Genomic DNA, 13,662 nt, shown 5'->3' on the forward strand with positions numbered 1-13,662 from the left:
ATTTCGAAGTCATTTTTCCTTTCTCCTTTTCAAAATTTTAAAATTCTTGTCGATCACTTTATTATTAATAATAAAAAGCTAACATTTAGAATGCAAACACTGGCTTCCCATATCTAAACAAGGTGTGGATACACAGATCTTTCAACAGATAAATTGATTGACAGAAAAATATAGGAAAAGGGTGAAACCGTGCAAATTTAGCAAATGAGGCGTACGTTTTCAGAATATAAATTTAAATCGACTATAAACTCTTAATTTATTTCATGTCGATACAACTAGCTTAGAGGATGCGGAAATGGGAAGTAAATATGTAAAGTTCCTTGTTATGTGGTGAGATATGGCCACTTCGGGAAGCATTAAATAAATATGTTGGCAACCCAATTTGATTGGTGAACATATTCACCGGAACAGACAGGAACAAGAGTAATTGAAGGAACGGACTGCAACATTATATGTAATTAATATTTTAAGCAACATAATTCAATTTCTTTAGCTAACTGCACACCATTTATTGCCATTCCTATATATTATTTCTTATTTAAAATATACAAAGTATTGAATGACAATATAAGGAAACAATACATCCCACTTTTCAGAAAGGTGTAGTTTTCTTTGAAACTTTAATGAATAAAGTGTATTTTCGAAAGAGAGTATGGTATTGTCATTAACATAACTTATAATAGATCAGGTCAATGTTAGAATACTATTTTGTAACGGAAATGCATCAGAAATTTAATGAGACAATAATTCCTCAGTCCAAAACATCGAGGACAAGAGATTTTATTTTCTAAATTGCACAAGTTAAACAATAAGCCAAAATATCATAAGATCATCCGGAACAAATTGGTATTAGAAAGAAACCAACATAGTAAATATATAATATAATAAATATGTAATACCATGAGGTAAAACAACACGTCATAAATGAATGCTGAAACGATCCATTCTACTTGTATTTACTCTTCACTACTGAGCTTTACGAAAGTCTAAACTTGATATTTGTGTATTCGGACGTCTAGTACAGCATCGTAGGAAACACAGCTACCATGTTGCTAGGAGTCGTTCTTTCTAAAGTGGATTCTATCGTAGGTGCTGGCGACCAAGGATGAAACACAGATAACCAGGTGGGATATTTCGGATTAACAACAGAACACGTTTTGACGACATATATGGTTTAATGTGATGATTTATATGAGCAGTGGATTATGAAGATGTGTGCGTATTTATAATCCAAAATTGGATCTATTTAACATAAAAACGCAGTTTCAAAGATGGAAAAAATACAAATATATTAGTTCAGTAACCCGAAAACACAGGATAAATGATTTCACAAATGATTCAATAATGGAGAGATGAATATAGTTCGCTCAAATAGTAAACGATGCAAGTCTTTAAACATACAATGTATTCGCTCAGGTAGCGAAATTATGTCACTAAACATCAGGACGGATATACAATCTATCCTCCCAGTCCTGAATAATACACTGGGTCTTACTAACCCAAAATTAGCATACAGCTAATAAAATACATGTGTGGAGATGCACTCCGTCACCCGTGCACCATATCCGCTCCACAGCTCCTCCGAATCAATTTTACAACTGCTATAGACTCCGGACCCTCGGAATACTATGATCACGTGAACATTAGACCCTCCGGACACCCTAGTCCTTTGACGGCTCTACAGCTGGGTCACCTTAGTCACTCTGGACACTCCGGACGCTAGACATTAGACACTCCGGCACCTTAAACGCTCCGGACGAACGGACGTTTCTACACTCGGACAACACCGGACACCCCGGATATTCCTACCCTCAGACAACACCGGACACCCCGGATATTCCTATCATCAAAAACACAGCTGAAAATATACCCGATAGAGTGTACTAATTTTGATACAGACATAACGTAAGGACGTTATACATGGTAAGTTATAAAGATTATATTAGTATGGCAATTACAAAACAGGTTCAATAGTAACCTAACCCTGCTCGATAAGACAATAGTAAATAATTCTTTATAAAAAATAATGTAGTTTTACATTACCAACAAATCCTGTCCTACGTTGCAACAAGAATAAAAAGAAATGCACGCATTATGCTGTATAAAGGAAACTATATAACAAACATGCAAAGGTAAATATGGAAATACACTAGTTATCACTTAAAACCGAAAAATTACCTACCCCTACAGCTGGAGTTGTGCGAATCCTTTTAGCAGGCCGCTTGCTGACAAAACCATTAGTATTGTAAAGGTCCTTTACATGCAGTAACGTATTTATACATTTAGAATTTTCGTTTTGCTGTATCGAAAGCACCTTGCACGTGTGGCATAGGACGAATCGTACTCACGATTTCGAAATACATAGACCATATATATAATCACCCTCGGGTATCGTTGTACAGCGAAAAGAAACGAAACCCGAGTACATGTATTTAATGAACAACATTTACACCATTCCATGACAACATTCACCAAAAATGAGTACATTCTCATAATCGTCCAGACAGTATTAATATTATAATAAATGGAGATCTTGGATATAATATTGTATCTTCCAAATGAAAAATTATTATAAAACTGCATTTTCGAAGTCGATTCTCTGGTAAATTGTACAACATACATTTGTGTACAAAGGAGTCGCTCGACAACGAGGACATCTCATAGAAAACCATCGCCAACAGAGGACTGCATATTGTAAAAAGATGTAGCTTTGATGCAAGGAAAACATATCTCACAAACCTGCTCATCGACCAACAGTCTTAAAGAATTTTTTTGTTGATTCAAACAAGAAAAGACGTTCCGGGGCGTCGAGATACCCTATAAAATCGTTTCAGGCTTCTGGTGAATACATTAATTCCTCCGCTACGCCACAGCAAGGAAAAGGCAGAAGGAGACGTTGAAAAACTCTTCATACCTCATAGACACACAGCCGCCATGGTGAACAATAAGACAGAAAGAACAACGGGCAGAGAACTGGTAGATTTTTATTACTAACTTATAAAGGAAACTGGTTGATGATTCTTGCAAATGTTCCAAGTCAGAGCTCACTCAGTTTGTCATGCCACCGATGATGATGACAATGCAAGAATCACAATGGATGTCATTTTATCCTGTGCCATCTTTGACCACCTCAGGACCTAACGAATTCGAAATCAAATGATAAACCTACGATATTAATAACAGTTATGTTATGTACATCTATAATGTGTCTTCACTTTTGGCACATGACTGTAGATTGCAATGAGTTATAAATACATGTATGAGGTTACAAGTATTTATTTCAATCTTAATAATGAATCGGTTTACGAATTTACTTTAATTTTTCACTGGATGATAAAGGTCAGGTGGGTTCTGTTGTGACATGGGGTTGTGTTGTGAAATATGTCACGTGCGAGGTATTGCGACATAGTTCGAGTAGGAAAAATGTCACAATGTAGACCTGTAGACTGTGTATAAGCTGAAGAAGTGGACAATTCGTGCATTACTAGTTATTGATTTCTGTTTATTGTTTTAATGTCAGTTTCCAGATGTGCTTAATCCTGTATTTTGATTTAGTTTGAAAGGAACTATTCATTTAAATTATTTATTGCAAGGGTAGTTGCTGTCCGTAATTTTATGCATTCTGTGTTAAGCGAGTGGATTAAACATAAACACCAAACTGGTTAGCCACCGGAAAACATTATTCATTTAGAGTGAATGATAGACTCACAATACATAGTTAGCAGAACACGAAAGAATCACGTTTTTCAAAAGTAACCATATCTAAAATGTTACAAGTATGATTAAACATTCGAAACATGCGTGTCGTGCGAATTCCAATTGATCACAAAACCGGAGTTTTACAAGAGAATATTCTCAAAAACATGACAGTTAAACATCAAACTTAGACACATAAAGAAGTGATAATGTCACTATAATGTATGTATTTTCCTCAAACGTTAATAAAGGTCATCACGGAAGATATAAAAAGACAATAAAAAACAACCGGAAATATGACACTTATTCAAACTAGCTGAAAAACTAAACCTAAGAAGAACAAACTAATCTACGAGATTAAATGAAAATCGCCTAGACATTTATACAATTACCACGGCATTCACATTTCATTCAATAAATGTATAACAGAGACTTACACAATTACTAAATCTATTGTGTATTGTTCTTGGACAAAATGTTTACAAGTTCAATTTAAAGAATCCCTAAAACCTTTAATCACAATACATAACCGAAGAATTAAATCAAAAAATTAGTTGATGTTTTGGAAGAATTTGTGCGACATCTTAGAGAAGTAAAACCCAGTACCTTTTGGAGCCTTACAGATCAAGTTTTCAAAGACACGCCATATTAATAAAAATCTGATTCACTTAAATAAATGGCACAAAAAGCTGAAATATACTTAACTGGAATAGCTTCTGTTTTATTTGTTCAAATAATAGTCATAGAATGCAGTTCAGCTATTGTGTGCATTGTTTAAAAGCTTTTACAGAAAAAGTGACTGTCTTGCGATTGAACGGTTTTTATGTGTATTTTATCGAATTATGTCAGATTACATTAAAATGCGAATAATTCTACATACAAAAATAAAACCTAAACAGTGATTTTATGCAGAAAGTATGCTATCAGATTTTAATTAAAGTATTCTGGTTAATTACTTTGTCATACACATTTAACTTTTGTCATGATTGTGAATGAGAGTTGTTGATATTGTTTCTGCATACCTGACTTTTGTCATTGTTACTAGTAGTAAAAAAAGGTATTTAACAGAATTTGAGCTCAAGGGTTAGTGGAATTTTCCATGGAAATGATTAGTTTTTCAGAACATTCGATTGTGACGTAGGTCAAGTGAATTATGTATAAATAGAGGTTTCATAAACAATTATTCATTCCTGTTTCATATCATTCTGTATGATCATATAATTGGAGTTTGCATTTATATTCAGATATAAATCTAAAATAAGTATTGTTTTAAAAATTATTTACTGAAATTAGGGTGAGTTTGCTGACTTTTTGAACTGAAACAACAGTTTGGGATTATTCAAACACATTCTGGATAGTATTGTTACCGTGCATCAGGAGATCCGAGACTATTGGAATTCATTTGGAACATTTCATAAGTTTGGACTTGTGATAGGACGTTTATGATTATTTGGGGGATTTAATTCCCAATTCCGTAAGTACCTCTTAAATATTCACAACATAACTTTGATAAATAAATTATTTATTGATTTTACTAAACTTGTTGGTTTCTCTTCTTTTCTTTGCATAGTTTAAGAGCATAACACATTGTACTACTCAGAGCTATTACCAACGAACCAACAATACACATAACCAACACTACACATAATCCCTTTTTATGATGTTAATTTCCAGAAGTCAACTGCTACTTGGAATTCCCTTCTGAAAATGCGGTTGGAACAGACAATATGTGTCTTATGCAAGATCGACGTTCACTGTCATTATAATCAATTGTCATGCTTCTCTTTAGCCCTAAACCATCACGATACTTACGTTTGTTGCAGGCATATATAAATACGTAAACAAAATTGATTGTTCCTTTGAAGCCCAAGTTGCGAATATGATCTCCTTTGCTAGTCTACCTGTCAAAGCTAGTTACCAAACAATCAAACCGTTTTGCAGCCCTAACTCAAAGTAGTTTCTAATTTTAGTAAGGCGCCAACAATATATGTGACTGAGCATTAGGCATGGTAGATTGTGGAAGTATTCCGACTGCAGGCAATTATATAGTCTGGTTCCCTGACCTCTCTCCACTCCCTTATGGACACAAGGTACTAATTATACGGAAGAACTGTGAACCAGTCTAGAAATGGGTGAAGAAATAATGGAGTATTTACAGGTTTGGTGGTCCCTAATTGGTTAATAATGAAAATTAAAATTTTAGGAAAAATATCTTTTGAGAGCTTATCCTATGTGTAATGTAAAAAAATATTGAGAAATTTCTACTGATGCAATTTTAGCATTTTTACAGGCTTGTCTCAGGAGTACTCAATACTGAAAGTAGCACCTGATTCATTTGGTGCAGAATCAATAACACGTGTTTCATGCACATGTATGTAAACAAAGTGTCGCGGGTCATATGGTGTTCTCCACACATAAGCTTGCACCAAGGTTAGATGTGCATGAAGAATTATAGGTATCATTATCAGCACCCATAAATTTGAAGTTATTGAATTTTGAATATGATAGTGTTTCCATATGTTTACCATTGGAGTGGAATTAGTACCATGAGTCCTATATGAGGGTCAGGTAACGCCCTCCGTCATGTTGAAATTGCGCAATGTACAAGGAAGGTAAGCACGCATTTTCATCAGCATGGCTCACAACATGATATATTCTTGCATAGAAGTGTTGAAAAAATGTGTCCTATGTGGGGAAATGATGCACTACGATGAGTTCTACTTGTTAATATTCTTTAAAATTTGTCTCAAGTCGTAGTAGAACTTTGTGCAGCGTTTTAATTTACGAAGCACGCGTATGTGGGGTGGGGTGTAAATACCATTTTACTCGACCCTATACATAACTAGGCGCGGCTTAATCTTTTTATACTGATTATTTTTTGGCAACCGTACAGTTCGATAGTTTGAAATATGTCCAGGCCTTAAGACATCCGTGATTCTTATATTATTACCAAGGTTTTGACAAACAACATTAACACGTTCAGGACAATTTTTTTTACAAATGCATGATTCATATGTTGTGCTGTTATGCAGAATGAGGTTGAGCTTTTAAGTTCTATAAGTAGAATACGTGTTAAAATATATTTCTGACCTCTTCTTTAATATTTACAGCATATTTCCAGCAAACTGCATTAACTTCATTTCACCCTCTGCACCCCCCACCTAAGCCACCCATCCACTTAAATTTCTTTAGTAGGCTGATAAATCAGTCCTTCACTTATTATGATATTGATTTGATTTTCGGATGAGAGACTGATGTCAGCTATTCATTAAAAGCTGCAATTATCTGCTTCCAAATTTGGCTGCTCACATCGGTGTACATTTTATACACTTTGAAGGGTTCTTTTGGTGACGTGTACATTATATTTCCAGAGCTGATCCTATGTTTGGTTACTTGTAAATCCACGTGAAATAACACCACCATCTGTCCTGTGGCCATTTTCAATTTCACACTTGATATGGCTGTTACCAAATACCGATATGTGTCTAAAGTGTACACAGGTTAGTTCTGGAAAGATTTGCACATTTCAATGAACAGGTCATATCAGACCCACATATCGTCCATCAGGATCAATACAGATTTTGTGGGATTGATTTATAAGAGATAATCATATGTAAATGCAGGTGGCCTGAAGATGGAGCGAATACCAACATTCTTCCACACTTGTTCAAAGACACCTAATGTTCCAAAGGGAAAAAGAGGAAGATATTCCACATCGCCAACCGGAAAGACCCCTCAACAAGAGTCAAAGAAACAATTACTCGATTTACCCAGTTCTTAAGATCATGAAATAAGTATATAAGGATCTTTTGAAATCAGTATATACATAAAATAAATATAATCTTAAACTTTAAGACATGTCACTTTTACACTCATAATATAAATAAGAATAGAAAGATGAAATTAAGAATAAAGATTTAATTTTCTTTGTTACTGAAATAATTTGTTTAAAAAATTGGTTTTGGTTTTGGAGGATGACTCTTGAATGGTGTAATAAATGTGATGATGATTGTACCCCCCAAAAAAGATGGTAAAATTTTGAAAATCAGCATTACACTTTATTTTGTACTTTTCCAGCTGATATTAATACTATTATGTACACCTGCTGGTATTTGATTTTATTCAGGATCCTACCTTGTCGAGAATACAGTGGTCAGAGGAAGAAAAAGATTTTCTGAACCCATATGTTTTAGAAGCAGGAGGAGTACCATGCACTAGAGTGAATACGTTTTGGAATGATTGTGCTAACGAGCTAACAAACACTGGTTCTTCACGCACTGGTAGAGTCTTGATGTTGTTACCTTATTGTCAGATCACTATTGAGCATTCTGAATACATATTCTGAGATGACTGCTTACTTTTAATCTATGAATGGTTTAATTTAATTGCCATCTTATTTATACATTTATTGTTTTGAATGTTCTTGGCTTCTTTGCTTATGCAGATATCCATTTAGGTTTGACTATTCTGAAAATCCTAATATTTTCCTTTTGTTCTTGTGTAATGTCAGTATGAACACACACACACACACACACACACACACACATATATATATGTGTGTGTGTGTGTGTGTGTGTGTGTGTGTGTGTGTAGTATTCTAACATGCATATTAAATCATTTTAAATAGATGTTAGTGGAGTATGATTATGGTAGAACGTTGATATATACTGTATTATACTATTCAAACCTCATCGTAAAAGACAGATGTCTTAATAATGGTTCATTTTTCCGTAGTTTGGTACTTGTGTTGATGAAAGAATATTGGAAATTAGTGATTGCCTAAAGTATGCTACTGTTAATAACAGGTTTGAATGAAAACATTATTACAGCCTGTACAGACTACATGTAAATTATTGAAAAGTTGTAATTTATTATTCAAATTCATTACCATAATTCAGGTGTCATGTGTCGCAGCAGGTACCAAAAGGTACATAATCTTTTTCCAGTTGGAATCACACAAGGAATACAGATAGAGACTTTCTCCTTGACAAAAGAGGCACAAACGGATCCTGCTCTCCCAGTTATTGAAAAGCAGTAAGTTTTCAGTCAAAGCACTTTACCAAAGTAACTATTTTTGCTCTAATTTTGGGGAAAAGTGGCATAATTTATGTTTTTAGGAAAAAAGATGCAGTTATGTAATAGTTTCTCCTTTGTTACTTAGTAAAATAATTTCAATGCATGTGTTTATTTGTGTTTACTAATTGAACCTGTATAAGCAACCTCAAAGAGCCATTGACAAACATACTGCTCCATACAACGTTTGCTGTACACCGGTAAACATCATGATGGGTTTAATCCATACTAAATTTCATTGCTAATATGTCTCAAACTATTTTCCTTTCAGATCACATGACTAGTGAAATTTTGGTTTGAGACCGCATACATCATGCATCATCTCTTGTCAACGCATGAAAAATTTCTATTGTCCATTGTTCAAAATGTATTTGGCAACTTGTAATCAATCTTTATAAATATCTGGATGGTATGAAGTTCTCTCAGATTTGTGTAAATGACCATTATGATTCAAATTACATGGTTCCTGTTACCAAAAATATAAACACAAATATCTTTATTATACTTATTGTACTCAAAATAAGGAACAAAATATGAACAGACTGAAGCTTTATGATACAAGCACTTTACAATTTACTCAAAGGTCTGCTGTCAGCCTTCACAGATGGTGTTATTACTAAAAACAAAGCTTTCAAACAACACCTTTGCATTAACGAACATAATTTGGTCCCTAGTTTGAATTTTGTTGCCTTACCTGCATTAGCAGGGGAGATATATGTCACCTGTTTTGTCCGTCAGCGATTGCACCACTGTCAGCATTTTGCTTAAGGTTTTAGTTTCAGTTTTTCTGCATGATTATGAGTTCATAAAACATTGAGGTATAGTCACCATATTTGGTCAGTAACATCATTATTAAGTATCATTTCAATAGCCTACACATCCAGTCACCTACAACCCTTGGTCAAGGTCATATATATTTTTAATAATGGGACTGTTCCGGTGGCTTAGAGGTTAAAGCATCCACCTTGGATGCAGAAGGTTGTGGGTTCGAGCCCTGGCCGAGTCATATCAAAGACTTGTAACTATGGTACTAACAGCTGCCTCACTTAGTGCACAGTATTAAGTTGTTAGTGTTAGGACTGGTTGGCCTGGTGTTAGGATAATGTGACAGGCACGCAAACACATACTTTTAAAATGGATATTTCTGATAAGCATATGGCAGGTGATATACAATTCCTTAGAAACTTCTGTGAAATAAACTCAATTCATTTTTCGCACTGTAATCCAATTTTTTATAGGTCTTCTTCTCATTGCTGGAGTTTTATTAATATCCCACGCAGTACCATGGAGCAGCAGTCAGGTGCAGAAAAATTGATTGATGATGTTTTAAGACAAAGGTTTGTTGCTGGGGATATTTCAAACCAAGACAGAGCAGAATTATTGCACTGTGTGCTTTATACTGATGCAGCCACAATTGCTGAAACAATACTGCAAATCAAAAGTATCAAAATGGCAGAAAAGAATTCCATTTTAATGGATATTGAAAAAGTGCATCACAAAAGCGTGTTAGATCTGACAACAGTTATCTATTTCAAAAGGACTATCCAAATTTAAAAGAGTTTGATTTTCACAAACTAGTGGTCGAAATAGCAACATGTCAGCTATTTCTTCTGGAAAGCCTTCTGGCTGTTTCGGTGACAACAAGCAGAGTTGGCAGCATTAAATTAATTCCACGCCTTTGACTTGCTTACAGCCTTCTTATGTCCTACAGATTTCATGAACTCTCTAGACTTCAGAGGGTACTGATAATTGTCCTACAGGATGAATGTGTTCATGAAAAAGTGATTATCTTTTTGGTATTTTGTTGTTTATTTGTTCCAATTTCCATAAAAAGCTGTGTTACATGTTGCATACCTTTTTGCAATTTCCTCTTCTTTGTTCTTAAGATTCTGCAAGTGTTATACGTTAGCATGTGTATTAACAAAGCATTTCTTGACCAGTCAAAAAGAAGTATTATTAGGTACCATTTTAATATTTACTTTATGTATATCTTTGTGATATTAGAGAAAACTAAAAGTAATTAGTTCAAAAGTGATTAAAACACAGATGAGAGAAAATTTATTATTTTCAATTGGTTTGAATTGATCACTTTGAATAACTTCATCTTCAATGTTCCATTTAATTTTGATTACTTTTTCTGCTATTAGTAATGCTTGTAACTGTAAATATGCAATAAGTAGTACTATTGAGTTTCTTCTTTTCACAGAAAATAAAGAAAAAGAAAATTGTATACTTATTGGACCGCAGTTCCATTTTTTCCTTTTCATACTTGCAATAGCTACATGATCTTTTTATAATTGTACTTTGATAATTATCTACTTCAGAACTAATATTAGGTAATGTTTGGTTAAACAAATCACATAATCATGATGTTTATATTTGATTCTACAAATAATTTGCAAAATCTAAGAGAAATATTTAAACTCAATTTGGGCTTATATTATGGCGAATTTAAGTAGTGGCTTTAATAACATAGGCATTCCAGTGTTGAAGTTTCTCTTAGCGGCTGTTAATTAAAGTCTATATTAAAACGGTATCTGTTTTGATTTTTTGCAGTAAAAATATAATTATTTCTATACCTGTTTTCATTGTTTTGCTGGGTATGGGGCCATCCATTTAGTACATACGCAAACAAATCTGACAAAGCTTGACCCCTCCTCCCCTTCCTGTAGAAGTGCATACTTTTTTACACACACCCCATCTGCACACGTATGCTTGATGCACCCCACCCCCAATTCTATAGAATGGCCTATAATTTAATCCATGCAGAAACGATCCAAGATTAATAATATTAATAAAACAGATAGTCCACCAACGTTGAATGTCTGGTTGCATCAAAGAAATAAGCTGAGTAACCTTAAAAAGTGTCTTAAATTCAAACACCAACTGAACAAAATTGAACTGGTTATGTATTAGATAAATTATTATCAAGGTTTCACCCACTCACCCCGTTTCCTATGCATACATACATTATTAGTAGACCCACCCACCCCCATATGCAAGCGTATGCATTTGGGTTAACCCCCCTTCCATGCGTACATACTAAATGGACAGCCCCTTTTCATTTAAGTCTGCTTCGTAAAAGGCAAGAAATGTTGAAATAACTGCATGTGAAAACATTTTCATTTATACTTTATTTATTGTTTCTGTTCATTCTTTTCTTTTTAGTTTTCCTCGATATCACAGACATTCCCTTTGCCCTGAAAGACAAGAGTATTATGCCTTGGAAAGTGCTGGTCTAATTTTCCACATTTCATTGGCATACTAATTTTGTACAAATATGTCACAATTTTGTTGTCACTGGATGGAAAGTCCTGCTTAACATTACAAAGTGATGTTGGCCTACGAACAGAATTTTTTTAGTAAAGCAACACTTCATTATTTTACGGATGAAATAACAAATACAGGTTGATGAGACATGATAGGTCTTTATAACTATTAGTTTGTATTTTAAAATATGCAAAATAACTGGACGGATCTTACTTTGATAAAAAAAATTTACCCTGCAGGAACTGAGTTAAATTTTAAATATTATTTAGCATGTCAAACATATTTTGTTCATACATGACTGATAACAGAGACACAATGTAATGCAACTATTATTTTTGACACTGAGTATTTTTTCTTTCTTATTACAGATCAAAAGACTGTACACTATATATTGGACATGCTAACTTATTTTACGCCTTTCACAGAGATAAAACATTGTTTTACTTATTGCTTGAAAAAAATGTTATAGATTTATTCCTTGTACTATCAACATTCATTATAACTTTACATTATGAGTTCTTTGGAAGTATGTTTTGTCTTCTAGGAACCTGTATGACAAGTCAGATTTATTGGTAAGGAATAAACCCATGTTGACAAATTGATCTTATACTGTTTGTACTCACTTGGAGGTCAGTTCCATCTGCAAACAACACAGAACCCCATTTGCCTTTCCAAAATTAACCTGATGATCAAGGTCTATTTTAATTCTACAGATAACTCATAACAGACTTCATAAAGCAAGATCTTTTGGTGCATTATGCAACAGCAGATCTGGGTATGTGAAGTTTGCAGTTGGACTTATAATCAAGTAAATTCTATGCATATGATGATCAGTGCAATAATTACTGTCATATTTTTTAAACCAGGTCTTTGACCGTCTTCAGGTAGTAGGTGTAACTACTTCCTACAAACTGCCAACCACATTATACAGGATACTGGGAAGCATTGTTACAATGATATTGTGGAAGGAGTCAGAAATGGCCAGCCTTTTAGGATTATTGGGGATAATATTAATGTTTCTGTAGGGGTCAAACATGAAAGAACTGATCACCATGGTGGAATGGTACATTGGTTTGGGTCAGCTGCCATATTACAAAGTCTTTTGATGAAATGCCACATGAAATTCAGGGACAGACTATAGATTTACAGTTTTATCACTTTATTCCTTCTAACCAGGATGAAAGAAGATTAAAGAATGATTACAGGGTTCTCATATCAAGGGTAGCTAAGGAGTTCCTTCCACAGTTGGACTTTCTCTACAAGACCCAGCCCACTCATATATTGGGTACATGCAGTGAGCAGCTGACAAAGAAGATGTAGTGGTGCCTTTAGAGGTTCTTCCGCTGAATGAGCAAAAGTATGCAGATGTTGTTTCTATTTTGGACAAGTATGAATCAGCAGTGAAAGAAATATATACAGTTGCTGGTAAAGAGTTATTGCCAGTATACATTGGGGGTGATCAGCTTACACGAGAGCGGTTGACTGGTGGCAAAGGACTTAGATCTGGTTGCTTCAACGAAATAGAGAAACTGAATCACCTTTACCCTATCACATTTGAAATGTGGCATACTGTCATGATTTTTTTGACTGTAATGTTTAAGTGCTTGTACAATGAGGAGTCAT

The 13,662-nt window shown here is 34.3% G+C and overlaps 1 protein-coding gene across 1 annotated transcript in view; it reads left to right on the forward strand.

Moving 5' to 3' along the window:
- The window catches only part of LOC149774043 (ABC-type oligopeptide transporter ABCB9-like), a 103,163-nt gene extending 89,804 nt beyond the window's left edge, over nucleotides 1–13,359 (forward strand). The window contains exons 5-8 of the mRNA XM_089945867.1: nucleotides 7,823–7,976; nucleotides 8,595–8,730; nucleotides 12,584–12,611; nucleotides 13,216–13,359. Of these exons, the coding sequence (XP_089801993.1) occupies nucleotides 7,823–7,976; nucleotides 8,595–8,730; nucleotides 12,584–12,611; nucleotides 13,216–13,359 (462 nt within the window). The remainder of the gene's footprint in view (nucleotides 1–7,822; nucleotides 7,977–8,594; nucleotides 8,731–12,583; nucleotides 12,612–13,215) is intronic.
- Nucleotides 13,360–13,662: the final 303 nt, after the last annotated feature.

This window comes from Sinohyriopsis cumingii, unplaced genomic scaffold (assembly GCF_028554795.1).
Source record: "Sinohyriopsis cumingii isolate HCF-2022 unplaced genomic scaffold, ASM2855479v2 utg000441l, whole genome shotgun sequence".
NCBI classification, from domain to species: Eukaryota; Metazoa; Mollusca; class Bivalvia; order Unionida; family Unionidae; genus Sinohyriopsis; species Sinohyriopsis cumingii.